The sequence below is a fragment of the Arvicola amphibius genome, chromosome 6, assembly GCF_903992535.2.
Source record: "Arvicola amphibius chromosome 6, mArvAmp1.2, whole genome shotgun sequence".
NCBI classification, from domain to species: domain Eukaryota; kingdom Metazoa; phylum Chordata; class Mammalia; order Rodentia; family Cricetidae; genus Arvicola; species Arvicola amphibius.
Window position 1 is genome coordinate 27,256,502 of NC_052052.2, and position 27,455 is coordinate 27,283,956.

The following is a 27,455-nucleotide window of genomic DNA, read 5'->3' on the forward strand; positions in this document are numbered from 1 at the left end:
ATAGATGCCAACTGGGCATGAAAGAATGAACACAATTCCTACTTGCATATTTTTGTATAATTTAATAAACAACTTTCTAGATGTTATTGCTTCTGTCTGAATTTCTTGTGCTTGTGTTTCTGTCCCTCTGAGTCATTCGTCTTCTTTTTGTTTCTGTTTCTATTTTTCACATTGTGTGTTTCATAGTAGCGCACACCAACTTTTTTGGATTGTTGCTGACGTGCTGCTCTCCTCCGCTGTAAAAAAAAAATGACAAAAAAAAAAATCAGTTAAACACTGAAGGTCATGAAACAGGAGCCCAGTTCCCAGCCCTCTCCATGGCTGTGCAGCTACCACAGCAATGGAAGCAAAGCTCAGGGAGTGTCCATCAGGGGAGATGACTCTCACTGGCCCAGCCCTTATCCTCTCCCCAGGTGGTCTGCTTCAGCTCTGCAAAGCTGTGTTCCCAGGGGTCAGTTATCTCCCTGCCTCACCAGCTGTACTCTTTGATTGTCACCTCCCTGGACCCAGACAAAACTATCCAACTCTTCTGGCCAACAGGACACAGGTTTGAAGATGGTAACCTAGAATTCCTGGAACTAAGACTCAGACTCAAGGACCTTTATTTAGTGGGCCACTTCTTGACCGAAATTAAATTATATCAGGTCTGTTGTGGAATAATATGTCTGTACACTATGAATATGTATGACTCTCACTGGTTAATAAAGAAGCTGACTGGCCTATAGCAAGGCAGGATAACGTTAGGCGGGACAATCAGACTGAGGATACTGGGATGAAAAAGGGCAGAATCAGGAGACATCAGCTAGCTGTGAGGAAGCAGAATGTATAGAAAATGAAGTTAACAAGCCATGTGCCACGAGGCAAAGCATAGATGAGAAATATGGGTTAATTTAAGTGTAAGAGTTAGATAACAATAAGCATGAGCTATTGGCCAAGCATTTATAAATAAAATTAAGCCTCTGTGTTGGTTAGTGGGGTTCCTAGAACTCTCAGTTCTAAATTCTTTTGTTTCTGAAAGAACAGGTCTTGGGAACTGGACTTCTAGTTTGGTATGATAGCTTATTCCTGTAAACTGGGCATTTGAGAGACCAAGATAAGGGGACTGCATACAAGACCCTGCCTCAAAGGAAAGAACGAACAAACAAACAAAAAGCTGAAGGGATGGCTCAGTGGTAAAGGTGTTTTCTGACAAGCTCCATTCCCATGACACATTTTTATGTGATAGAACCAACAAGTTGTCCTCTGATCTCCAGGGGCTTACCATGTCATGAGATGCCTGTGCACATAATAAATGTAAAAAAAACAAACCTCAAAATGAACTTCTACTGTTTTTGTTGTTGTTGTTTTCCCCTGACAGGGTTTCACTATGCAGCTCTGGCTGTCTAAGGACTCACTATGTAAGCCAGACTGACCTCAAACTCAAGAGATCTGCCTGCCTCTGCCTCCTAATGCTGGGACTAAATGCATGGTGAGCATGGTGAGGATACGCCACCATGACCAGATGGACTTCTATTTTCTATACCCTGCCTCGTTAAAAGAAGCAGAATACTTACTTCCTTACAGGTCAGCATCCTCTGAGATTTATTTGAAGGTTCTTCTTCCATCTCTGCATTCCGCTTCCTTCCCTTTTTGGTGGGTGCTGGGTACAAATGATACATAAAACAGAGAGGAGATTAAAAATAGAAACAGTATTTCAAAATCTGTTTGGAAGACTACAGTGGGTACAAGCCCTGGGCAAGGAGGCAGAGAGAAGCAGGGCTACAGCAGCAGGCCAGGGCCACAGTGGCGTCTGCGCTGCAGCACTCAGACACTATCAGTAAGTTTATATGACATAAGTGCTGGTCTGGAGGGAATGGCCCCAATGGCTCATAAGGTTTTAATACTTGGTTCCCACCTGGTGGAACAGCTTGGAAAACATGACATGTGTCATAGAAGTGGGCTCTGAGGCTAAAAAAGCCTCCAGCCATCCTCAATGTGCTATCTGCTTCCTGTTTGTGGAATGGGATATGAATTGCCCGGTAAGTGCCATGTCTGCCTGCCTGCTTCCACACTCCCTTCCATGATGGACTCATACCCCTCTGGAACTGTAAGCCCCAATTAAGCCCTTCCTTCTATTAGCGGCTTTGGTCATGTGCTTTATCACAACAATAGAAAAGTGGCTAAGACAGACCTCTTGCCCCAATTTGGCTGCAGAACCTTCTCTTCAACTGTGAATTATTAAAATGCACTTTTCTTTTTGTGGCCAGGGTTTCTCTGTGTTGCTGTGGCTGTCCTGTAATTCACACTGTAGATCAGGTTGGCCTTCAACTCACAGAGATCTGCTTGTCTCTGTTTCCCAACTGAAGGCATTAAATGTGTGTGCCAGCATCGCCTGGCAAAAATGAGGCTTTCTCTTTTTGTTTTTCGAGACAGGGTTTCTCTGTGTATCCCTGGCTGTCCTGGAACTCTGTAGACCAGGCTGGCCTCGAAATCAGAGATCCACCTGCCTCTGCCTGCTGGGATTAAAGCCATATGCCACCACCACCTGCAATATGCACTTCTGAAAAATCAATATTCCCGAGCTATCAACTTTGATCTTAACAAATGTGCAGAATTCCAAGTGGAGAATCCAATTTGCATGGAAGTAGGATATGAAACCAGACACCTAGCATCTGCCTGGATGGAGGAAATTATCCTAAAGGTACCAAACAAGTCTAAAAGGTTCAAAGCATCGACCTTACCTGCATCCCTGACTTCTGCAGACATTTTCTTCTCTTCTTCATATTTTGCAAAAACCTTTTCACTTAAGCCCTTGGATATTCTGAAAAATAAAAGCGAGGTTACAAAGCTGCCCAGCACTCCCTTTTAACTACCCTCAACAGGCCGATGTGGAGAGGTAAAAAGGAAATCCATGTTTATGGTGACTGTGGGCGATACAGCCAGTGTATAGCAGCTTTTATAGCTCAAGCTAAATATAGATAGTCACGGTCCTTGGCTTCAGGTGGCTGTTAAATGTCAAATTACAGCCTTTTTTTTTTTTTTTTAAATTGAGACAGAGTTTCTCTGTAGCTTTGGAGCCTGTCCTGGAACTAGCTCTTGTAGACTTTGAACTCACAGAGATCCATCTGCCTCTACCTCCAAAGTACTGGTATTAAAAGTATGTGCCACAACCCCTGGTTTTTGTTTTCGTTTTTGTTTTTTAAAAGCAATCACTCCTAGCTCCTAGAAAAATACTACTCAGATTGGGATTGCAGCTAAGTGGTAAAGCACTTGCCCAGCAGACACAGGCCCTGGCTTCCATCCTAAACCCTTTAAAATTCTAACACCAAAGTCAATGTCCATGGCAAGTGAGGAAAAACCAGGTAAGCTAATTAGGAAGAAGAAAGAGAAAATAAAGAAGGAAGAGAAAGAAGAGAGAACAAAGAAAAAGAAAGAAGGAAGAAGGGAGGGAGGGAAGAAAAGAGAAAATAGAGGAGGAGGAAGAAAGAAGAGGAGGAGAGGGAGGAAAAGAGAAGGAGGAGTAGAAGAAAGATCTTACCGGATGGCTGAGAACTTTCTAGCTTTGGCTTTATTTAGAAACTTCTGGTACTTGGCAATCTTTTCATCTAAGGCTCTAATCACTGCTTTGGTGTCCTTTTCCACTGGTTCCTCCTGAGAGTCCTGGGAAGGCTCTTGCACAGCATCCGCTGGTCCTGCTCCTGACTGCTCCTCCTCCTCCTCCCCCTCCCCCTCTTCTGCAGAAAGGCTGTCCAGGTCGTCTTCCATGTCTGACAGCTCCACAGGAACCAGGTCATCCGCAGAAAACTGAGGCCCCACATTGATTTTGCCGAAGTTCTGGCGAACACGTGCGAGGATCTGTTGCATTTCTGAGTTTGAGTCTTGGGAATGGCCTGCTTCTGGTTCCTTTTCAATGACAGAATCTGACTTTTCAGCTAGGGTTTCCGAGATCTCTTCTTCTGGGTTGTTCTGGTTTTTTTCTGTGGGAACTTCCAGTGGTGAGGAAGGTGGAAGCTAGAGAGGACCAAAAGAGGCATGAAGAAACAAGCAGAACCAGAAAAGGAAACCCATGCTTCAATTCCTACCCAGCTCTCGGGGGAGCAATCCTCCTCTCAGATCTAAGCAAAGAAGGGAAGACCCTCAAATCTGAGCTGCATCGCTCATCCACTCTGAGCCAACCTAAGTCAGTACAGCAGCCAGCACCGCAAAGGACCAAAGTGACAGAGCTGTGATTCTGGAGGATAGGTATCTGTTGGTGATGGCGTATTCGATAGGTAGGCTAAAATAACCAGACCAGCTCAAAACAACAGATATAATTTAATAATTGAGAACGGGGGGGCTGGAGAGATGGCTCAGAGGTTAAGAGCGCTGCCTGCTCTTCCAAAGGTCCTGAGTTCAATTCCCAGCAACCACATGGTGGCTCACAACCATCTGTAATGAGGTCTGGTGCCCTCTTCTGGCCTTCAGGCATACATGCAGAGAGAATATTGTATACATAATAAATAAATAAAAATAAATAAATAAATTAATTAAAAAAAAATAATTGAGAACGGGGAACTCACGCTACCGGAGAAAGTCCAAAGTCCAAACGGGCCAGGCAATCACCATGCACACAAGAGAGAGCACGAGCCCGCGCACCTCTCTACTGCCCCCCTTCATCTATCTACCTGGCTCCAGGTGGCCACACACAAGCCAGATGTGATTGGCTCAGCTTCCCCATCAGGTACCAAGCCAATGAAACCAAATGACCAGTGAGTGTCCTCTTTGGTTATTAGGAACAGGGAGCAGAGGAGGCACATAGAAAAATAGACACAAGTCCAAGGAAGTAGAAGCCAGGTCAAACGAGGACCAGGAAGTATAAGTAGAAATATAAGGAGACCTCTTTCCAAAGAGTTGTTCCTGGCCAGAATACAGAATGAGCACTGAGCCTAGAAACACTGAATGGCTTATTTTGAGAATCCATGAACAGACAGCATGTGCCAAGCTTTCCACAGCATTTCTCATGTGATAATCTTATTTCTGTGACCTAGACTCAAATAATGACTCTCCAAAGTGTGGCTGTATAAAATGTTAAACAAGTCCAGAACCCATGAAATGGAGGAAATTATACAAAAGTTTGTATGTTTTGAGCTGGCAAGTTGGCTCAGCTGGTGAAGGCACTTACTGCCCAATCTCACAACCTGAGTTCAATGCCCAGAATCCACATGGGGAAAATCAAGAACCAACTCCCCAAAGTTGTTCTTGGATCCCCACAGGTACACCATGGCACACATGTGTGTACACAAACATATTCAAATCACAAATTTTAAAAGTTAGTACATTTAGCAGTGAAGTGATTTCTAGATTTCTTTTTTTCTTTCAAGACAGGGTTTCTTTGTGTAGTTCTGGCTGTCTTGGAACTTGCTCTATAGACCAGGTTGCCCTCGAACTCAGAAATCCGCCTGCCTTGCCTCCTGAGTGCTGGGATGAAAGGTGTAAGCTCACACATCTGACAATTTCTAGCCTTCAGATCTTCAAGAAATTACTACTTCACCCACAGGAAAAGGAGGATGAACCAAAGAAAAATAAAAGGGAGAAACACGGAGTAGGGGTCGTTCTTATGAGTCAGAGATCTCTGCTGAGGGGCCAGCTCCTCGGAAGCTTTCCCTAACCCCACTCACAAGTCTTGCTCGACTCCGTCAACACGTATCCTGGCCGCGCCCTCACAATACTGACAACTCTGAGTACTTGGCTGCGTTCAAGCATTAAAAAAAAAAAAAAAGTACATAAAAAAGTACGTTCTTGGCACAGAGGCCCTAAACCCTCTGGATGCTTTTGAGGGATGTGTGCCACCTGGTATCTCTGAGGAACACCTCTCCAGCACACTTTAATGGGAACTAGCTGGTTTCAGGTAGGACCCAGTCAGCAAAAAGAATCAGGCAACACTCACAGTCCCACCTCCAACCTCTGGGGAGAGAAGAAGGGCTGGAGATTGAGCTGAATCACCTATAGCCACTGGCTCATCTACATAATGAAAAACTCCTCTACGATGGTAAAGACACTGATGTGCCCACCCAGCTCAAGAACACAAGGTGCTGCCTCTTCCTACATGGCTTAGGCATGGTTTTCATTGGGCTCTTCTGACCTTTAGCCTCTGTAAGAAACCAGTAACCACAGATAAAGTACTCTCCTGAGTCATGCTATTCCTCTAGCAAACCGCACTCCAGAGCCCTGAATTCGTAGCTGGCTGAGTGTAACTGTGATGCTATAGTCCCATAGCAGGCTGTGGGACTCCAAGTCCTCGACTTGTGGGGTCTCCACTAACTCTGGAAATTAAAACCAGAACCTCAATAGTCAGAGAACTTCAGAAATGAAGTGGAAAAACAGTATACTCAGTATCCACCACACATGTGTACATGCACTTACATACCTCGACTCCAGCCCCACCACTAGAATCTATCTAAGTCCATCAGAGCAGGGACCTGTCTGCTTCTTACTGAAGCCCTCTGCTACCCTAGAAACACCAAAGTCAAGTGTTAATACTGAGTCTTAGGACAAGCCACTGTCCAGGTAAGACCTATGTGGAAGCAGGGAGCTTCCTGTTCATGTTTCAGCTCAGTCCCCAAGCCCAGCACCTCCTAGCCAGAACATCAACTCCTTCCATGCACTCTCAGCTTTCTTTAATGCAAGGGCTCCTATTCACTCCCTTGTTCCTGAGGCTGCGGTTAGTATGAATAAAGGTTTCTTCATGAATGAACTTAGGCAACACCTATGCTCCCACAGAAGAGAGGCTGGTACCTGCACTCATTCTTCTGTCTTGTTTCTGCTTTTTTGTTTCTAATGCTCCTCAAAAAGTCTACCCGCTCTGGAATGACACACACATAGCAGAAATGAAGATGCTGCCCCACTGTTGTAAGAGGCCGCTAGCTTATTTCCCAGCCATGCGGACTCCTGAAATAACCACACAGAAACTGTATTAATTAAATCACTGCTTGGCCTATTAGCTCTAGCTTCTTATTGGCTAACTCTTACATCTTAATTTAATCCATTTCTATTAATCTACGTATTACCACGTGGCTGTGGCTTACTAGGTAACGTTCCATCCAGTGGGGCTATGAGGCTTCTCCTTTACTCCACCTCCTTTCTCCCAGCATCCAGCATTCAGCTTAGTTTTCCACGCCTAGTTCTACCCTGCCCTATCAACAGACCAAGGCAGTTTATTAATTAATGAATAAAAGCAACACATAGACAGAAGGACCTTCCACATCATTTCCCCTTTTCTTATGTGAGATTCCCCTCTGTAGCTGTGATTACCACTGATTAATAAAAAACTACTTTGAGCCCATGGCAGAGCAGAACAGAACTAGATGGGGAAAGCTAGGTGAATGTTGGGAGAAAGAGTACAGAGTCAAAGAGAAGCCATGGAGCCCTGCTGGAGACTGGAACTTTACCCATGGTAATACACAGATTAATGGAGATGGGTTAATTTAAGATATGAGTTAGCCAGAAATATGCTTAAGCTATTGTCCAAACAGTATTGCAAATAATATGGTTTCTGTGTGATTATTTTGGGGCTGAGCAGCTGGGAACTAACAGGCGGCCTCCTACAACACCCCACGAAGGGAGACAACCAAAAGTTACACCACATCGGGGTCATTTGAACCCACTTTCCTTCAGGAGCTGTGTTCACCCTGTTCTTACCTGGGGAGCTGTTGGTGGCTCTGCATTGGGTGGCTTGACAAAGAAAGGGATCCGACCTCTCTGCCAGTCATTGAGAACCATCTTACCCACAGTCTGCAAGTCAGGCTCTCCGCCCTGCAAAGATAGGACAGACTCCCAGTTAAACCCAAAGGGCAAAGTACTTCCCTATGGGGGTCATTTCAGCCACCCTGGCTGCTCATCAGCATCTAGCTGACACAGTTCCTACTGCTCTCATGACGGCAAGTCTGTGTGTCCCAGTGCCAATCTCCAAACATACTGGCTCACCTTCAGTAACTTCCCAGTACGGAGAGCTAGTTTCTCAAGGAAGTCCTCAGCATTCTCCCAGGAGTCAATCCTGTATGTTTTGCTGATATACTCTGGCTTTGCTCGCTCAAGGACAGCACCAATGTGGTCCTGAGGAGCTTTAATTTTTTCAACTTGAACCTAGAAAGTAATGGAAATGCTTTGTTCGACTCTTAGCACAGACAGAAAAACTCAGTGATCTTTATTAAGCAAAACAGATTTCAGTATCACAAAGTGAGTGGGGCCTTGCTAGAGTCTGTGTCTGAGATAACTAGGCAGGAGCAAGGAGCACCACTGAGAGCTGACCACAGTCATGAAGCCCAGAGATCAACTCTAATCCAACTTTACCGCAAACTGACTGTGGCCGCCACAGGCAACTTGGAAGTTGGAATGCTTTGTGTTACTCACTGGCAGGAATGGTAAAAATGTCTGCAAATTCCACAACCCAGAACACAAAAAGGAATCCAAGAATTTCCGAAGGAAGGGGAGGAATGTGCCAAGGATGTATGCTAGAAGCATGGTTGCAGTTAAGGGGATCGCTTAAAGTGTTCAGTCACATTCAGAAACAAGTGAGGAAATGCCTGGGTTCCAAGATGACTCAATCCAGAAACCCACACATGAATTATCACCAAGCATAAACAAGCCCCGCTTCCCTTTGGATCCCATGTGGAAACTACATATTGCTGCAGGATGACACTGACCAGATATGCCCACAGCCCCTCGACCTCCTGAGGCAGGCTGAGTGGAAAAGAGGCCGCTCTGTTCAGCATCATGTTCCTGCGTCTGGTTACACAGGCTGACCCCAGACTGCCTTCTGAACGAGGAGTGGCAAAAGCTCTCAGGGCTCCCCAAAATGAAAACAAAATGAAAATTGTGAAGATCAAATACCCACCACTCCTTTGAGCACTATGTCGGTCTCTGAGTCCTCAGAGGGGTAAACCACGCCAGGGCAGTCAATAAGGAATATACGACGCATCAAGGTAATATACTGCCAGACCTACAGACAGAAAATTCTAAGTGTTGCCAGAGTCAAATACGAAAGCTTAACTTCACAAATCTATGATATTACAGTATAAAGTTAGAAAGGGGAGAAGGGAGGGCCGAAGAAAAGCAACCCGCTGAACCATCGGGCCAGATTCTCCCTTTTACTTAAGCCAAGTATGACACACTCCCACCAAGCACAAACTAGAGTTCCATCGCTAAGAGTCCTAGAATAAGGCAGAGGCAGGATTTCCATTCAACATTGTGCAAACCCACCAGTGACCCTCTCCAAGTCTTCAAAGTGCTCGGAAGCACAGAACTGTTCGCCTCTTTGCCACTGACTTCCAAATACCAGAATCTACCTAAAGACTAAGTTTTTGTTCCTTTTTAATCAGGATGCCAAATATTCTTGGGTTGGTTTTATCAAAGCAAAAGGTTATTAGAATTAGGAGCTGGAAGGATGGCTCTGGTTTGGAGCACTTGCTCAGTTCCCAGCATCCACATGGCAGTTTACAACTGTCAGTAACTCTAGTTCTTGGGGATCTGGTGCCCTCTCTGGCCTCTGTTGGCAACAGACATATGCATGCAGTGAACATGTATACAAACAGGCCAAACACTTATACACATCAAAATAAAATAAATCTTAAAAAAAAAAAGTTGGGAGTGGCAATTTTCAGAAGACTTAACTATGGAGGACACCAACCAAATCCCACCACAATAACCTAGTAGCATACAAGGCACGCTCAATCTTGGGAAGAGACAGGGACTAGGTGCCAGGTACACAACAGTGTGGTGTATGTGTGTGATGTCCTGGGTTTGATCCCTAGTGCTGTCAGAGAAAGGAAGAGGACAGGAGGAAGGGGAGACAGAAGGAAGCTCTCTGTATCTTAAACACTCGCATCTCCATAGACATACAATGCAGAGCAGAATTCATACGCACCTTTGTTTCTCCTGCAATGGGGGCCACATTGCAGACCTTCTTGGATCGTAATGTGTTTATCACAGAGCTCTTGCCTACATTTGGATAGCCAATGAACCCAACACTGATTTGTTTCTTGTCTGTGTGCAACTGTGGAAAGAAAAGACTTCCCATCACATAATATGCGGCCATAGAATCCCCTTAGGTCAGGCTGTGTTACTTGGCTAATGGAAGACTACTTACTACAGTGCAGAGCACAACACAACCTGATGTGAAACTGAGTGAAGCCACGTCCTCAGGCACCCATGTAAAGCATCCTTGCTTTAGGTTAACAACATATAGATCAAACACAGGAAAAGGGAGCTCGTGCATCCCCTCATCTTGGTGCAACACCAGGTACTGGAGAGACTAACGATCCCCACCCAGGACACGTATGTCTGACCACAGCCTTGACTGTAGCAGCAGCAAAGGCAAGTGTTCAGTCCCGCCCAACTCTAGCCACCACAGTGAGACCAGCCCTCTAGCACCCTGCTCCCCCAGAGCTCCCAGACCTAAATCTACAAACTTCAAGATTTCCTTCTGGAGATACAAACCCAAGGAAAATGCCCATGTCCCTAATTAATATTAGCCTTCAGTGATATCTATCACCCAACAATCCCCACACCAAAAGAGACACCAAGATTCTATCAAGGTTGTGGGAACTTTTGCTTTCAATTTGATACCAGTTCTATGTTGTCCAGGTTGGTTTCAAAGTCCTGAGCTAAAGTGACTTTTTTAGGGGGAGGAGGTTCCCTGTCTTTGAGTAGCTGAGATTAGAAGCTTGTGCCACTGTGCCTGGCACAGTTTTTGAAGGCAGACCCAGGCTGGGAGGAGCCAGTTCCCATGGGAGAAGGCTAGCTGTGGAGTGGGTTACCTGCCTGCCTCTATCTTTCATCAGGGTATCTGTCCGAATAGTAAACATACGAAGAAACAACAGGAAAGAGGGACAAACAGCAGAAGAGACAAAGACCTCTACCAGAGAGCTGCAGGGACAGCACCGAGTGGACCGCTGTGAATGGCATTTCAGCCAGAATAGTGAACACCAAGGAGCAACTAGCCCAACACTGCTGTCCGCAGTACAGGGGAAGCAGGGGGAGTGGAAGATGTGTGCAGGGAAGATGGACAGAAGCAACCTAATTGTGCTCAGCATCAGCAGCCAACAGGAGGCTGAGGCAGAAAGACTGCTGCAAATTCCAAGCCAGCCTTGGCTACAGAGTGAATACGAAGCCAGCCCAGATCACAGTGAGATCTGGTATCAAAACACCACAAAATAAAAAACCCTCCCCATAAAACAATGAGTTCGAGAGAGACAGGGAGCATGCACGAGCACCACTTCTAAATGGACTTGTAGCTCAGTAGTAAGAAGTTCTTATTAGCACGTCCATGGCTCTGGATTCAATGCCACACACACACACACACACACACACACACACACACACACACACACACACACAAAACCAAAAAGACCAATGAACCAAAACAAATCAACCAACCAAAGAAAAAACACACACTCAACAACAACAACAAAAACCTAGTCCTAAATTTTTAAGGCAGGAAACATTTAATAAGTATGTAAAACCATGGGGAAGAGTTGGGGAAAATAAGAAATAAATCATAAACATGTACTAATAGCACATAGGAAATACCAGAAATGATGGTTAAGAGTCAAAAATTGCTTCTGGGAAATGAGGAAGGGTGGGACAAGAGCCATGTCTTTTGTTAGAGCCAGGCAGAAAGGGGGGATCTGGTTCCAGGATATTCCTGAAGTGATGGGGATCACAGAGTATGGGGTTGGGCACCTATCCTCTGGCAAAGGCTGGCAGGGATACGGCACAAAGAAGGACAAGCGAGAAATGAGGAAACATCTCAGACCCTTCGGACTTCACATGGCCTGTGAGTTTTTATACCTCTAAACAGTAAGAAGTGAGCCAACAACTTGCAGTTTTGAGACAGATTTCATTATGAAGCCCATACCGGCATTAAACTTTTGTCTGTCTGTTTGTTTGAGATAGGGTTTCTCTATAGCTTTGGAGCCTGTCCTGGAACTCACTCTGTAGGCCAGGTTGGCCTTGAACTCATAGAGATATGCCTGCCTCTGCTGTGCTGGGATTAAAGGCGTGCATCACCACTGCCTGGCCTGGCTTCAAGTTTTTGATCTTCCTGCCTCAACCTCCCAGATGCTGACCTGAAGTTAGCAACTTTGGACACCCAAGCGAGCCCCTCACATAAACTCAGCTATACAACTACAGCAGAAGCAGCCCCCCCCCCTACCTTCCCAAACTGCCGCAGAAGCTGAATGAACGCTCCTTTTCCAAAGGGGTTGGTGAGACTCGCATGGAAAGCAAGTGTCGGGTAGTCCTGGGAGAGCACAGCAACCCAACGTTTCTAGGGGAGAAGAAAATATGCTGGTAAATTATAGTTTGTTTGTTTACAATATTCAGAGGAATCTGAGCTGGAATTACTGGATGGCTTCAAATAGTGCTGCCTCAGGGAACAACAGCTGTAATTCTTTGAGATGTTCTTTCAAGTATGACAGTTAGTGCTTTGTCTTTCGTCTAATAACTGACTGCAAAACAATATTCCAGAAAAGCTATCATGACTACCAAATGCAATTAATGGAACACAATGGGGAAGCAGCTAGTGACTGGCAATTGCCTCCACGGAGGGGACAGAAATTCCTGCAGGGCTACCCCCAGTCCGAGGACAGAAGGTGGCTTTGCCCACCATGAGCGTTCATATTAGCCCGTTCTCATAAGAACGCGCCAGTGACCATAGTCCCAAGTGTGTGACCTTTCAGGGCTGTGTCGAGAACCATGCACTGGTGTGCAGTGAAAGGGTTGTCCTGGCTGCCTCTGCAGAGGGTTAGGTCAGAAGCTGAACTTACTGTCGCCCAAGTTGGAACAAGATCACACTTATTGAGTACAAAAATGAGGTGTTTCCAGGGTTTTTCCTTTTTCAAGTAAGCTTCGATGTGAGGGGAACGAGTACCCATTGGATCTCTAGCATCAAGTACTTGAACTACAACATCTGATGAGTCTATCACCTGCAAATCAAAGAGGCAGAAACGGTTGGTTACAGTACATACAAAATGAAGGGGGACATTTAAGAGAACCCAAAGGAAGGAAATGGCATTTAGAGGCAACTGCAAATAGTCTACTGAGGAGAGTGGGTGTGTGACATCCAGTCTCAATGCCCAATGAGCAGAATTCCAAAGTTTTTCATTCTAACAATATACAAAACTTGTCAGATTTCAAATAGGAAAGATAACTTAGAGCAAATCCACCCGACTCACAAGTACTAGGTATACAAGGTACATATGAGTTTGTGTATTTTACAGAAAATTAAATCTGCTTAGTTTACCTTTATGGCACTAGTTTTCTATTATGGTTGACTAATTACACGGCTGTGCTCAGAATTCCTAATAACACTATTCAGCCAGTTCAAAAGCACTAGGTCAGCACTCGGGAGTATGTACCTTTCTTCCCTTCCCAGACATGTGCTTTCCCTTGCAGACTAGATAGCGAGGCTGAATACCCTACAATTCTTATGCCACACTAACCACGTGGGGCATCACCCTCACAGGTAATCTACAGAAGACTCACAGGCAACACAGAACACAAGTGCTCTTCCCTTCAAGCACTGTGGTCGTATGCCGGAGGCTACATCACACTTCTTCATGGAGTGAAGAGGATGAAGCCAGCAGCAGAGCATTATTTCATTTGAGAGCTTCCGCTGTCAGTCAATGCCTGCAAACTCATAAATTCAAAGGAGCCACCCCGGGAATACGAGTCTTACCTTGTAGAGCTCTCCCCATATTCTTTTCGACTGCCCCTTTTTATATATCTCTTCTTGAGCTTCATTTCTAGGTAAGAAAGGACCGGAAATGAGCAACTGAAGCATTATCAAGATTAAAAGGAAACGGTGGTGGTTCACACCTATAATCCCAGCACTCAAGAGGCAGAAGAGGAACTCTGTGATCAGACAACTTGGTCTACATGGTTAATTCCAAGCCAGCAAGGAGTGCATAAGACTCTGCCTCAAAAATGCAAATATACACACATACACAACAACCACCCAAAACAAAAGAGCCCAAAATATACCAAAGGAAAGAATACCTAAGATGATGCACAGCTGGCTTTAAGAAGGACAGTGCCAGGAGTAGTGCACACGCCTTTAATTCTAGCACCATGAAAACAGAGGCAGGAGGAGCTCTGTGAATTTCAGGCCAGCCAGGGTTACACAGTGAGACCCTGTATCAAAAGGTGGGTAAAGGCAGGGGCTGGAGACAACTTAACAGTTAAGATTGCTTACTGCTCTCGCAGAGGACCTGAGTTCATTTCCCCGCACACATACGGCTGGCTCACAACTGTCTGTTATTCCAGTCCTGAGAGATCTGACACCTTTTCCTTGCCTCTGCAGCCACTGTACACATGTGGTCCACACACTTATGTGCCAGCAAAACACACTAAGATAATAAAATCAATCAAAACAAAACAAACAACTCCCCCCAAAACCTTAAACACACATATTTAAAAATTAAACACACATAATTAAAAAATAATAAAAATTAAAAACCACAAAAAGAATCCTACTAAAAAATAAATAAAAAGGACATTATGCCATACTGCCACGAGACTGAGTGAACCTTGAAGGTATCATGCCACATGAAATAAGCCAAACAAAAGGATGTGTGATTTCCTTCATCCATACATAGTCTTGTCAAACTAGGGTGATGAGAATTCAGAGCTGACAGTGATATGGCTGGGCACCAATGCAAATTCTATGTCACATGTATGTTACAATAAAAAAATAAGTAAATAAAAAGGGAAAAGGCACGGTTGTAGTTAGACACTGTCACCAGGAATTAAGAAGGGCACAGCAGGACCTGTGTCACAACCTACACTTCACAGCTCTTGAGAGAGGCACTTTTTTGGATAAAGTTTCTAATTGCTTACTTACTAGCCTCAAGGACATTTATTTAAGAAAAATGAAACAAAAATAGTCTGTCCTCCCCAATTATCTACTCTACCTTTTAAAGGAAGACGACAGCAAAGCCAACAAAAAAGTTCAAATATTGGTCAGTGAGATGTCTGAGTAAAGATGCTTGCTGCTAAGTCTGACAATCTGAGTTTGATCCCTGGTGGAAGGAGAACTGACTCTCACAAGTTGTCCTCTGACCACACATGTACACTCTGGCACACATGCACATATAAACAAATAATAAATAAAAAAGTTAAGTCAGGCAGTGGTAGCAAATGCCTTTAATCCCAGCACTCAGGAAGCAGAGACAGGTGGATCCCTGTGAGTTCGAGGCTAGCCTGGTCTACAGAGCAAGTTCAAGGACAGCCAAAACTGTTACACAGAGAAACTCTGTCTCAAAAAAAAAAAAAAAAAAAAAAAAAAAAAAAAAAAAAAAAAAAAACCCAAACCAAAACAAAAAAAACCAACCAAGCAACCAACAAACAAAAACCCCAATAACAACAAGAAAAAAGCTGGGCATGGTGGAGTGTGTCTGTAATCTCAGCACAGGGGAAGGCTTAGACAGGAAGATCTCTGAAGCTTGCTAGCCAGCTAGTCTAAGCAACCAGCAAGTTCCAGGTACAAGAGATACTGTCTCAAAAACACAAGGTGAAGGGCAATAGAAGAAGATACCTGTGGGCTAGAGAGATGGTTCAGGGATGAAGAGCACTGGCTGCTCTTCCAGAGGACTCAGGTTCAATTCCTAGTATCTACATAGTAGCTCACAACTATCTTTAAATTCTAGTTCCAGGGAATCCAATGCCCTCTCTGGCCTCTATGGGTGCCAAGAACATACTTGGCACATACATACAGACATGCAAAATACCTATACACATATTTTTTTTTAAATTTTTTTAAAAGGTTGACCTTTCAAGTTGACCTCTCTGTCCATGTGCACAGGCACACCCCTCTACACGAACACAAACATTCAAATAATTCTAATAAGTGAATATGCTACTTCTGTTTGGTCTCAGATGGCCTGCTCTTTTCTCTACTGAGATGGGATGGCAACAGCGATGAGGTGACACCATGGTAGTCTTCACATCTTTGTGTGACAGCTAAACCGGCCCGCACATCGTTACAGGGATGTGGGGAGAACAGGAGTCCTCCAGCACTGCCTAAGAGAAGCTAAGCCTGTCTACAGGACAAGGTGGCAGCTGCTTATCAAAAGTTCGCACACCCTTTGATTTGATATCATGACTTACCAATCAGTAATCCTTTTTGGTTTTGTTTTGTGAGGTAGGGCCTCACTATGTAGCTCTGGCTGTTCTGGAACTCACTATGTAGACCAGGCAGTCTCAAACTCACAGAGATCCACCTGCCTCCGCCTCCTAGGTGCTGGGGGATTAAATGCATATGCCACTATGCCTAGTTTGCCTCTCAATAATTCTTAGGGATGAGGAAGACTCTGTCACTGATGACCACAGGAGAACCTAGAAACAGCACAACTATCCAATTAACAAAGCGTGCCACAGTGAAAGTCTACTGAAAAAGGTATATTTGTAAATAAAAAATTACTATAGCTAGATGTGGTGGCTCACGCCTTTAAGATTAGCACTTGGGAAGCAGAGTAGGAGAATCTCTGCGAGTTTGAGGCTATGTAATAACTCTACAAGGTGAGTTCCAGGTCAGTCAAGGCTAAATAGCAGACTCTATCTCACAAAAGAGGTGTTGCGGGGAATCCCGATGGGTGATTTGCCATCTTTAGTATATGACTCCCCACAAGACTGAAGAAAGCTTACGATCCTTCCTCTCCCAAACAATATAAAATGAAAATAAAAACTCACTACACAAAGTAGGACACACACATGAAAATGCCATAATGAAAACCACCACTGTGTGTGATAATTCAAAATGAAGCTGAGGGCGGCAAGATGGCTCAGTGTGTACAAATGGTCGCTGGAAGCCCGACAACCTGACCTCCTTACTGTGGCACTCATAAACCCACAGACATACACAAAATAAAAGGATACAAAACGAGCAAACCCCGAAACCTTTATGCAGGTTCATCACATTTTCGTATTATCTTTGAAAGGTCATAGAAAAAGATCAACCATAAGCCGCAGTGATCTAGAGACCCAGGAAGTCAGAGCCAATCTCCAACTTAATTACATTCTGTAATTTTCGAATGGCAGTGTACACCACTGACTTACAGAAGAAGAAAACACTGCTCCTTTCTCCTTGGGAGTGAAGAGCGGTATGCGGTGATGAAGCCATGTGGAATTATTTTTGGTCTGGCCTCCACTGCACTGACGCCTCTAGTCTGAGCACCACCACGCCACCCAGCAGCACACAAAGCTCAGAGAAGACATTCTGTAGCTAGCACAGCAGCAAGGATCGAATGCGTACCTTACACCAGTGTCCTCCGCCACCAAATCACGGTCCTTGCCCTGGTCATAGCTCTCAGTGGACATTTCAGCATTTTCTAGAAGGGACTGCATATCACTTGCAAACAAGTTTGGCCGCTTTCTTTGTGACTTTGGACCAAATGTACTTTCAAAACTTTCAGTATCAAGAATGTGAACCTTTGCATTCTGAAGACGAAGGAGAAGCACAGGTAAGATGTAGGAAAACATTGAGCACAAAGCTAAAACCACCCGGGGAAAGGGAAAGGTGGCTGCACTTATTTTCCCAGACCACACCAAAACCTAGGAGAGCACAGACCCAGTATGGATTCAAATCTGCAATGCTTGTTTAAATTGCACAAGGGCTTCTTCTTTTCTGCAATGCTATGAGCTTCCCCGCAGGAATCTAAAGGCAATACAGACACCGAGTATGACCAGCCAAGTGAGACTTGCCAAACTCTGCTTTCCTTCCCCATCACAGCCTCCAGTCAAACGTAATCAGGGCTACAATGATGACAATAAACCTGGTTTCTGACCCTTCTTTGGAGCTTTCAAACAAGGTGCATAAAATTCGCCTAATTCACAGGTTTTGTCAAGGACAATCAGTCAAATTTGCGTTTTTTTTTCTTTTTTAAACCAACTGTAAATGTCAACTTTTTCTTGGAAGTTAATTTCTCTCATGGCTAAAAGGAATTGCTTGTTTTATAAGATGCATTTTAGTTTCAGATAACATTCTCCCTAATTTAGGTAACATTTTTATTAAATACACATGGAAACTCTTCAGATGAAAAACATCTAGCCAAAGTCCAAAATAATAGGTTAGATGTGATAAAGGAATCTGATACTAACTAGAACTTGATGCGCCTGTAAAGGAGCTACAGGCATAGGAATTCTTGAAGCAGGATAAAAGTCCAAGATTGAGTTAGGATCGCCCATGTATCAGAATGTTAAGAGCCTGCAGAGACTCCTTTAAAACAAAACAAAAATACACCTTCTTCCCCTTAGTACAAAGCCCTGGTAAGGACCAGCTAGGAAAGTCCCGAGTGATGCAGCAGCCCATGCCTTCCTATCGTCCACCAACCCCCAACTGTCTCTGGTCTTTCAGTGGCCACCACTTACTTCCTACCTGAGGGATCACCCACAAGGAAAAGAGCACTTTCTGTGGCAATGTGTTCTAAGTCAGTGTGAGTGGGCTGGAGAGGGCTCTCTCAGTAAAGCCAGTTTATCCCTGGAAGGCACGTAAAACACTATGTAAAAAGACGCAGTGTAGAGGTGGAGAGACGGCTCAGTGGGTAAGAGCACTCTCCCATAGCACCTGGGTTCAATTCCCAGCATCCACAAGGTACTAGCAACTGTCTCTAACTCCTGTTCCAAGGGATCTGACATACTTGCAGGCAAAATACCAATGTACATAAAATAAAAATAAGTTAGACTCCTGCAAAAAAAAAATTATAAAAGAAAAAAAAAAAAGACGCTGTGGTGTGAATCTGTAATTGCAGGGAGAGTACACAGTACAGCAAAAACAATAGCGACCCTGCCTCACAAGGCTGAATAAAGGTGAGAATCCAGTTCTGAAAGTTGCCTAACAGCATACACGCGAGTACACACAAAATCGATATATCAATTTTTAAAACAAATATGAGCAAAAATATCCTTAGAAATCTCCTAACTAGGCTGGAGAGATGGCTTAGCAATTTAGAACACATACTACTTTTCCAGAGGACCCGAGTTCAATTTCCAGCACCTACATCACATGGCTCCTAATACCAAGGGATGTGAAACCTCTAGTCCCCAGGACACCTGTACTCACATGCACATACACATCACACACACAATTAAAATCAAATCTTAAAGAAAATCTTATAACCTATGAAGCACATGGTTTTGAACTCATAAGCTTACTATAATACTGCACAATTAAAGTACATATGCAAAGTTAGTTATATTTTTATTACCCTGCTACAGAAATACATCTGCCAGACGGAAATGAACACGCAAAAGTTAAAACATATCTGTTCTGACTTTGCTGTGCAGAACCATTTCAGAACTACAGTCCACACCATGCCACAGCCTCCAGATTAAAATAGGAAGGGTTTTCAAAGCCAAAACAGAAAGCTCACCAATTATTCTTAATATTTTCCTGCATTAAAACACAAGCTAGGCTGGGTGGTGGAGGTGCACACCTTTAATCCTAACACTTGGGAGGCAGAGGCAGGTGAATCTGTGTGGGTTCAAGGCCAGTCTGGTCCACATAGTGAGTTCCAGGACAGCCAAGGCTACACAGAGAAACCCTGTCTTGAAAGACTAAAACAAAACAAACCCAAAATAACAACAAAAACCAACAATAAGAACAAAAGCACAAACAAGCTGCCTCCTATGACTGAAGGTTCCTTCGTTCCACACATCAGATATCTGAGCTAGGAACAACTGGAACAAGCAACAAAGCAATAAATCCACAATAGAACCTCTGTTCTTCCCAGAAATGGGATTCAATAGTTGGTTAGAAGATGGCTTTAGGGAGAAGAGACAAAGAGAACAAGGGAAATGAGCAGCTTGTCTGTGGTTCATGAATTATGCTCATGTCTCCCTGAAGGAAAACAGTCACTCCGCTAATAGGTGCCATTCTTCTAGTCCATCATAAAACAGAACATAATTGACAAAACCTGAGGCAATAGGCAGCTTTGCTTTTGATTTCTGTTCTGTAAGTAAACACTTTTCTTTGAACTGTTTAATCCTTGTATGCATGTCAATGTTCTCCTCCCCTCCTCAGACTGGCACTGAAGCATGTGCACTGGCTGTTTCTGGGAATTATTCGATGCAAGTTAAAACGTGCAGGCAAACATTAGGCCACTTCTTTGTTCTGTGTGAACTCATTCTGCTGTGGCCAGACTCAGCCCTTACTGTACTACAGAACTCCAGCGAACAACAATCTGAATGCACCCTTTGCTTCAGCTGAAACCACCTCCAAGATTTCACAAAGGCTGGGAAGCATAAAACACCGAAGGACTCCTTCCATCTCAACCTTCATTCTACAGCTCCCCAGAGATGATGAGCTATCACTGCCAATCCCAGGGGCCTCCTAGCCAGTCTGGCCTACTTAGTAGTTTCCAGGCTGGTGAAAGAACCTGCCTCAAAAAGCAAAAAAGGGAAGGTAGGAAGTGCTGAGGCTGTCTCCGGTCTCCATGAGCACATGTGAAGGCATGCATGCACACACACATGGGTAACATCCTGAACAGCTGTCACTTCTTTAGCCTTAGTAGTGGGGTGCTGCGTGCTCACTGGTCTACACACAGGTGCTCCAGGTGTATCCAAACAGAAAAAGAGGCATGTTCTCTTTACGGCAGGGAAGTTAAGATTCATGGAGAAAGGTAAAAGGATAGAGGAGGGGATATGTGAAGACCGAAACTCAGGTCTGGCTGCAAAGCCTTGTTTGGAGTCACACAGCACTGCACCTCCTGGGCCAGACTCAATCCATACAGAGAGTGGCAAAGGAGAGAGCCAAGTCTCCTAGTTCCCACTGCTGCCTATGAAAGCCGAAGGCAAACAGTTATCTGCTCAAAGCTGGTCCACAAAACCCTACCACCAACACGGCGCTTCATCTTACATGAGGTTGGATTCGATCACGCAGAAGAGACATCGGTAACTTGCTTTGTTTCATGACAACTTTGTATGGATCCTTCATAACTTTATCCATTTCTTCTTGAAATTTTTGTAATGATGCCTGCTTGATCACACGAGTGTTTCCTATTTCACAGATAAAGACATTGCCATTTAATAAGGGATTGGTTTTGCCTCTGCCCTCATCTCCTCACTGACGTGGGGAAGGCAAGATGATAGGTCATTCTCAGCTACTCAAGCGCCTGCACATCCAGTCACTCTTTGCAACTTATGAAAGGGGTGGTGGGCCTCTCTCGCACTCACACACTAGGACTCACCCACCAACTCAGACACATAATGGGTTTCAACAGTTTTCCGAGCCCAACTTCCTGATTGGATGAAACCAAAAATTAAACAACTGAGTGGAACTGAGATCTGACAAATGTCTTAGTTCCTGCCAGTCCTGGCAAAGAAACCTAGAGCCAATCGCAGCTGATCATTCACAGAGACAGAGAAGAAACCCCAAAACTCAGAGTTAAGAGAGCTCGAAGGGACTGCTAAGATATTCAGGACATCTACAAGGAGACAATGGCATCTGGAGAACGCCAGACTTCTGAGGTTAGAGAGCATCCAGGTCCACAGAGCACATGCAGACACGAACGTCAAGCACTATGTTAAGCACGTCACATGGACTTCTTCTTATATTGACTTATGATGGGGAGGACCACAGCCCTTGTGTGATCAGAGGACAACTTGCAGGAGTTACTGATGTCCTTTCCTCCTTCCATTATGTGGCTTCCAGAGACAGAACTCAGGTAAGTTCGAGGGTAACTATCTTTACCACTGAGCTATCTCACTAGCCCCCCCCCCCCTTTTTTTTTTGAGTGAAGGTTTCATGTAGTTCAGGCTAGCCTTGAATTTCTGATTCTCCTGCCTCCATCTCCCAAGTGTTAGAATTATAAGTGTATTCCACTACAACCATCTTGGAACAGTACCTTTCTTATCCCCATTTTAGAAATTAGGAAGTTAAGGGACTGAGACTTAATAACTTGCCTCCAGTCACACACACAACTTGATTCCAAATTCAGATGCTCTGGACCTGGAGTCCATGATAAACAACCCCTCCACAGCCTTCTTTGGCATTCATATACATACATCAACATTTACTTCTTTTGTGGTGATGGTGGTAGCCCCTAGGACTCTTCGTATACCAGGCAAGCACTCTCCCCTGAGCTCCTCCTGACTGTCTTTGCCTCTTTCTGTTTCAGTTCTTAGGGGGGACAGCCTATCAGAAGGCATTAAACAAGTGACAGGCAAGGGTCACCTGCACTAGCACAGGGGTCAGAGGCCAGGCAAACAATGACTATCTCCACATTAAAGTGAAGAGCAGGAATTCCTAAAGAAGCTCCAATCCCCCTGTGACTGGAGAAACTCTCTTCACCACTCCAAGGACCAATAAAGGCATCATCCTGCTGCAAGGCCATTTCTAGTGCAACCATCTCCCAGGTAACTAGAAACAGATGAATGGGCCCAGGTCTGCAGACGCCTTTTGTTTTGTTTTGTTTCCCAAGACAGGGTTTCTCTGTGGCTTTAGAGCCTGTCCTGGAACTAGCTCTTGTAGCCCAGGGGGGCCTCAAACTCACAGAGATCCGCCTGCCTCCGCCTCCCGAGTACTGGGATTAAATGTGTGCACTGCCGCCGCCTGGCTCTGCAGACGCTTTTATGAGGAAGGTGCTATCTGCCTCTGTGGTCTCCGGGGCCCACTTCCGACTAAGAACAAGTGCTCTTCCAAAGGAACAGTGTGAGGAGCCCACCACTCTCTGCTCTCCCCACTATGGGTGCTCTATTTCCCTTTTAGAGCCTTTGGCAGTCTCACTCACCAAAGCCCTCTGGACATTTCAGCGTTTGAGACCTTTTCATGCGACATACATTTGTAGAGCAGAGATATGGAACGATACTTACCAAACCATTTAATATTTGGCTCCACTCGTGCCACTGTGCCAGAAGCCACAGTTGACTGATACTGCAGTGGCTTAATCACTTTACCACGACTGTTCCTAAATTGAGGAAATAACAGATTTGGGTTGACGACAGAAGAACGGCAGCAACAGCACAGGCTGGCGAACAGACCATGCTTTCCGTCCAGAGGACGTGGGGGGATTTAAGATGATCATGAAATACAGACTCAGTAAACAAAAAGTCCTTCTACATTTGAAACAGATTGCCCAAAAGCCGTTTAACCTCTTGCAACAGAGCACGTAATGATTTCTGCTAGATGAGTAACAATGCCGATGTTTAAAAATCCATTTACTGTTTGTTTGCTTTTTTAAAAAAATCGCATACTTGAGTTTTTTTGGTAATTATTTAAAGGCTGGTTTAAATGAATTTTAAGTAGAGGATGATTTATCCTGGAACTCAAAATTCTAAAACAAACTGCAAAGTAGGCGACAAAGGCAGGTTAGGTTACTGACGTTTATGTTTTACACACAACTTTTAGAAGAAATGAATCTAATTACCAAACAAATTAAAACCAGCTAGCAAAACGCCACTCTCAGCAAGTCCCTGGAGTGGAGGCTGCCTCAGCAGAACCCCGGGCTGTGAAGAGCATCCCAGTGCCACAATGCTGTGATCTGAAGTCTGGCTCTAAAAGTCAAGTTTCCTGGCAGTTTTCAAAGTAGTCTATACACTCTGTACTTGTATCTGATGGGTATTTAATTGAGATTTGACACAGCACTGTTGGAGATCAGCGTGTGAGGAACAGGATGACCATTTGCCGGGAAGTGTTAGGAAACAACCACCGCCTCACCATCTACTACCCTGCCTTTAACTGTGCTATCAAAGCAACCCTCACAGGAAATGACGTCCTGCTCCTATATGGAGAAAGTAGGGGTGGGAACAAGGGGTGATTAAGTCTCAGTTTTAAATTCAGGACATAAACAAAAGGAAAGGTTGGCTATGCCCAATGCTCACCTGCGCTCCTTTTGCCTGTACATATTCAGGCGCCGAATTGTGGCCCGGTCCCTCATGTTTTGGCCTCCAGCTCCCTGTACTCGATCTAGAAACAGACAATAAACCATTTGATAACCAACAATTGGCTAAGTACAGTCATTGTTTAAAATGCACAAACAGCTTACTCAACTAGCCAAGCTAACTTTGTCAGAGAATGTCTACTCTCTCCGTATGCTGCTCCAATGAATGACTACGAGAATGTGGTAAGACAAGGTTAGAGCCTTCCGAAAGAATGGACTCAGTTATCACCAGCTTTCATTCTGGCACTGGCTCCTTGCTGTCCCCACTACCGGCCTCACCTCAATCACACAACCGTCACATAACATCAGCATGACTACAGACTAAGAAACGAGACAATGAGTGGCCATGCACGGCCAGAATTTAAACACAAGCATCTCATCAGCCTGTGCTCTCAACCAAAGGATACCTAGGTCTAGGTCTCTGTTTAACAAATAAATTAAATAGAACAACAACAACAAGACAACAGGGGCTGGGGAGATGGCTCAGTAGTTAAAGCACTGGTTTTTCTTATAGGGGACGAAGGTTTAGTTCCCAATACCCATGTGACAGCTGACAACCCAGTTCTAGGGGACTCAACACCCTTTTCTGACCTCTGCAGGACCCAGGCACACACAATGATATGTATGTGCATGTGCGTGCACACGTAAGCAGGCAAAACACAAAAACACATAAAACAATCTTTAAAAATATAGTTGGAGTATTGGCAAAACTGAGAAAAGAAAAAAAAACTACACAGAGCCAATCTTCAAATCATCCTGCAGCCAGCATGCATTCTCCAGACCCCGTCTTTTTGATTGTTTGAGACAGGGTCCCTCAATGTAGCCTCACTGGCCTCAAACTAACAGAGATCAGTCTGCCTCTGCCTCTCAAGTACAGGAATTAACAAAGTGAATTACCAGTCCGCACCCCACCCCACTCCCCACCCCCCGCCTTTTTTGTTTGTTTGTTTTCCAAGACAGGATTTTTCTGTTTTCCCTGGAACTCACTCTGTAGACCAGGCTGGCTTCGAACTCACAGAGATCAGCCTGCCTCTGCTGGGATTAAAGGCATGCGCCACCACCGCCCAGCAATCCTCTCTTAAATAAGGACTTTGAAGACCAACCTGATCAGCAGCATAGAGCAGCCCCACAAGGCAACTTCACAGCACGCTGAGGCACATTTATCTAGATACTTCATTAAACTCAAGATTTCAATTTGGGGAACTTATTCTTCCCATTTTACCTTGCCTTGCCCAGAATAAAAGTATCTGTGGCCGAGCAGTGGTGGTGCACGCCTTTAATCCCAGCACTTGGAAAGTAGAGGCAGGTGGGTATCTGTGAGTTCGAGGCCAGCCTGGTCTACAAAGCGATTTCCAGGACAACCAAACTGCTACACAGAGAAACACTATCTCGAAAAACAAAACCAAAACCAAAAAGGAAGGAAGGAAGGAAGAAAAAAGAAAATATCTATGGTAAAACAGACTTTGGAATATCAAACATCAAAAATTTCTTTAAAGAAAAGAATATAGCTCTGGATGGCCTGGAACTCAAGAGATTCGCCTGCCTCTGGATCTCAAGTGCTGGGTTTAAAGATGTGCGCCACCACTGCCCTGGGTAAATATTTTCAAAGGAAATATTCTAGTTGGAGAGATGGAGGGTTAGAGAGATGGGTCAGTGGTTAACAGCACTGACTGCTTTTCTAGAGGGCCCAGGTTCAATTCCCAGCACCCACATGACAGTTCACAACTATCTGTAACTCTAAGATCTGATACCTTCACACAGACGTATAAGCAGGTTAAACACCAATGCACGCAAAATAAAAACAAAATTTAAAAAGACAAAGAACTATTTGTAGCCTTAAAGGTCAAGAAATGGTGATGCTTTTTTTTAAAATTGGGTCATATTCCATATAAATTATGGTCTATATGCTGATACCTGAAGCTTCTGGGTTTAGAAGCCATGTATCTAGAAACCCTCTTTTTGAACTCATAGCTAGTTCTCCTATTCTAAATTGTTAATAATTCTATTAATTTATACTTTATCTGTGGGTGTCCTGCCCAAATGTCTGTGTAACTAATGTACACAGTGTCAGGTGTTAGACCCCTTGGGACTGGAGTTACAGATGGTTGTCAGTATCGTGGATGCTAGAAATCACATCCCCGGTTCTCTGCAGGGGCTGCCAGCGCTCTTAACCCCTGAGCATCTCTCCAGCCCCTCATAATCTAAATTCTAAGAGAAAACCCCAAATAAAACTAAATTACTGAAACTCTTTGTTGAGAAGTACACACACACACACCTGGCTCTGTGCCCGTTGACTGACTACCTCTTTCTCCTCATCCCCAAGGCTCACATCTGTATTCTAAAACTGTTGATGAACTTAAACTCTCCTTAAATACAACATCAAACGAATGGCCAACCAGTCCTAAGTATGTTTTCCAAATAAATGGTATTATATGACTAAATGCTGCTATGAAAGATAGCAAAGTAATGCAGCAACTTTAAACTTTTGTATATTTACATTTTGTATTGCTATATGAACAGTGTGCCTGCGGTTTTTTTTCTTTAAAAAAAGTATATGTATGTATGTGAGTATATGCATGTTAGTGTAGATGTCTTGAAGGCCTGAGGCATCACACACCCCTTGGAGCTGGAGTGACAGGCAGTTGAGAGCCAATTGAACTGGGTGCTGAGAACTGAACTCTGGTCCTCCTGCAAGAACAGCGTTAGTGAGCTCTTAATCTCCCAGGGGTCTCCATCCTCCTTGAGTGCCTTTATAATTCTAAAGCCTTAATTATGCAAACTGAAAGAAAATACTGAGATCAGCTATCATGGCAGCTCCATGAAGACAAGAGCGTTTCTAAACTTTTTATTTTATTTTTTTTTTTTAGTTTGAAACAGACTTTCACTATGCAGACCAGGCTGACTTCGAACTCACTGAGATATGCCTGCTCTGCCTTCCCAGTGTTAAACACCCGTACTAAAATCATCGTCATATTTATCTGTAGGATTGCCTATACAACATCTGATACCAAGAGTCAATGCTACTTAGTGGTCAAAGCTAACGTGGCACGAATGTAATGGTCCCCTGGGTTAACCTACTCCACTTTGTGTTTTCAGAGTCTGTGCCCTGTAGCCCAGGCGACCTCGAACTCGCGATGCTCTGCCTAGGGCTGCGATGACAGGCGTGTGCCAAGACTCCAGGGTCCTAGTTCACTTTTCACCTGCCTTTCTCTATACCTCAGCCTGAGAGGCCGCAGACCTGCCAGAGGCTGGCATGCCGCGTGCCCCAACTCTGGAGTGGGTGCCCACACCGCGGGCTCGCCGCACTGCCCGGGCCTTCCACCCCGGGTTCCCGCGGCCTAGATCCGCCCAGCCCGCCGTACCCGGGTTGGTGCTGGCTGACGACCGATTGATGGTGCTCCGTCCTTTGTACTTGGGCTTCACCATCCTGGCGACAGTACCGACGCAGCTTGGCTACACGCGGGGTAGACTACTTCAGAACTTCCCTGCCGGGAAGGCGACCTACGGGAAACACGTTCGGCCCCGAACTCGGGTGACGTCACTTCCGCTCGCGCCACGCGCGGCCCA

General features: G+C 44.6%; 1 protein-coding gene across 1 annotated transcript; it reads right to left on the reverse strand.

The window, feature by feature from the left end:
* Positions 1 to 47: 47 nt before the first annotated feature.
* Gnl2 (G protein nucleolar 2) lies at positions 48 to 27,455 on the reverse strand. The gene is made up of 16 exons (XM_038333523.2): positions 27,251 to 27,455; positions 23,830 to 23,914; positions 22,822 to 22,916; positions 20,867 to 21,006; positions 17,267 to 17,451; positions 13,694 to 13,760; positions 12,783 to 12,941; positions 12,170 to 12,283; positions 9,881 to 10,009; positions 8,852 to 8,956; positions 7,942 to 8,100; positions 7,657 to 7,770; positions 3,518 to 3,990; positions 2,721 to 2,800; positions 1,554 to 1,639; positions 48 to 236 (listed from the first exon to the last, which is right to left on the reverse strand). The coding sequence occupies exons 1-16, from the start codon at positions 27,312 to 27,314 to the stop codon at positions 84 to 86; spliced, it is 2,208 nt and encodes a 735-aa protein (XP_038189451.1). The 5' UTR covers positions 27,315 to 27,455; the 3' UTR covers positions 48 to 83.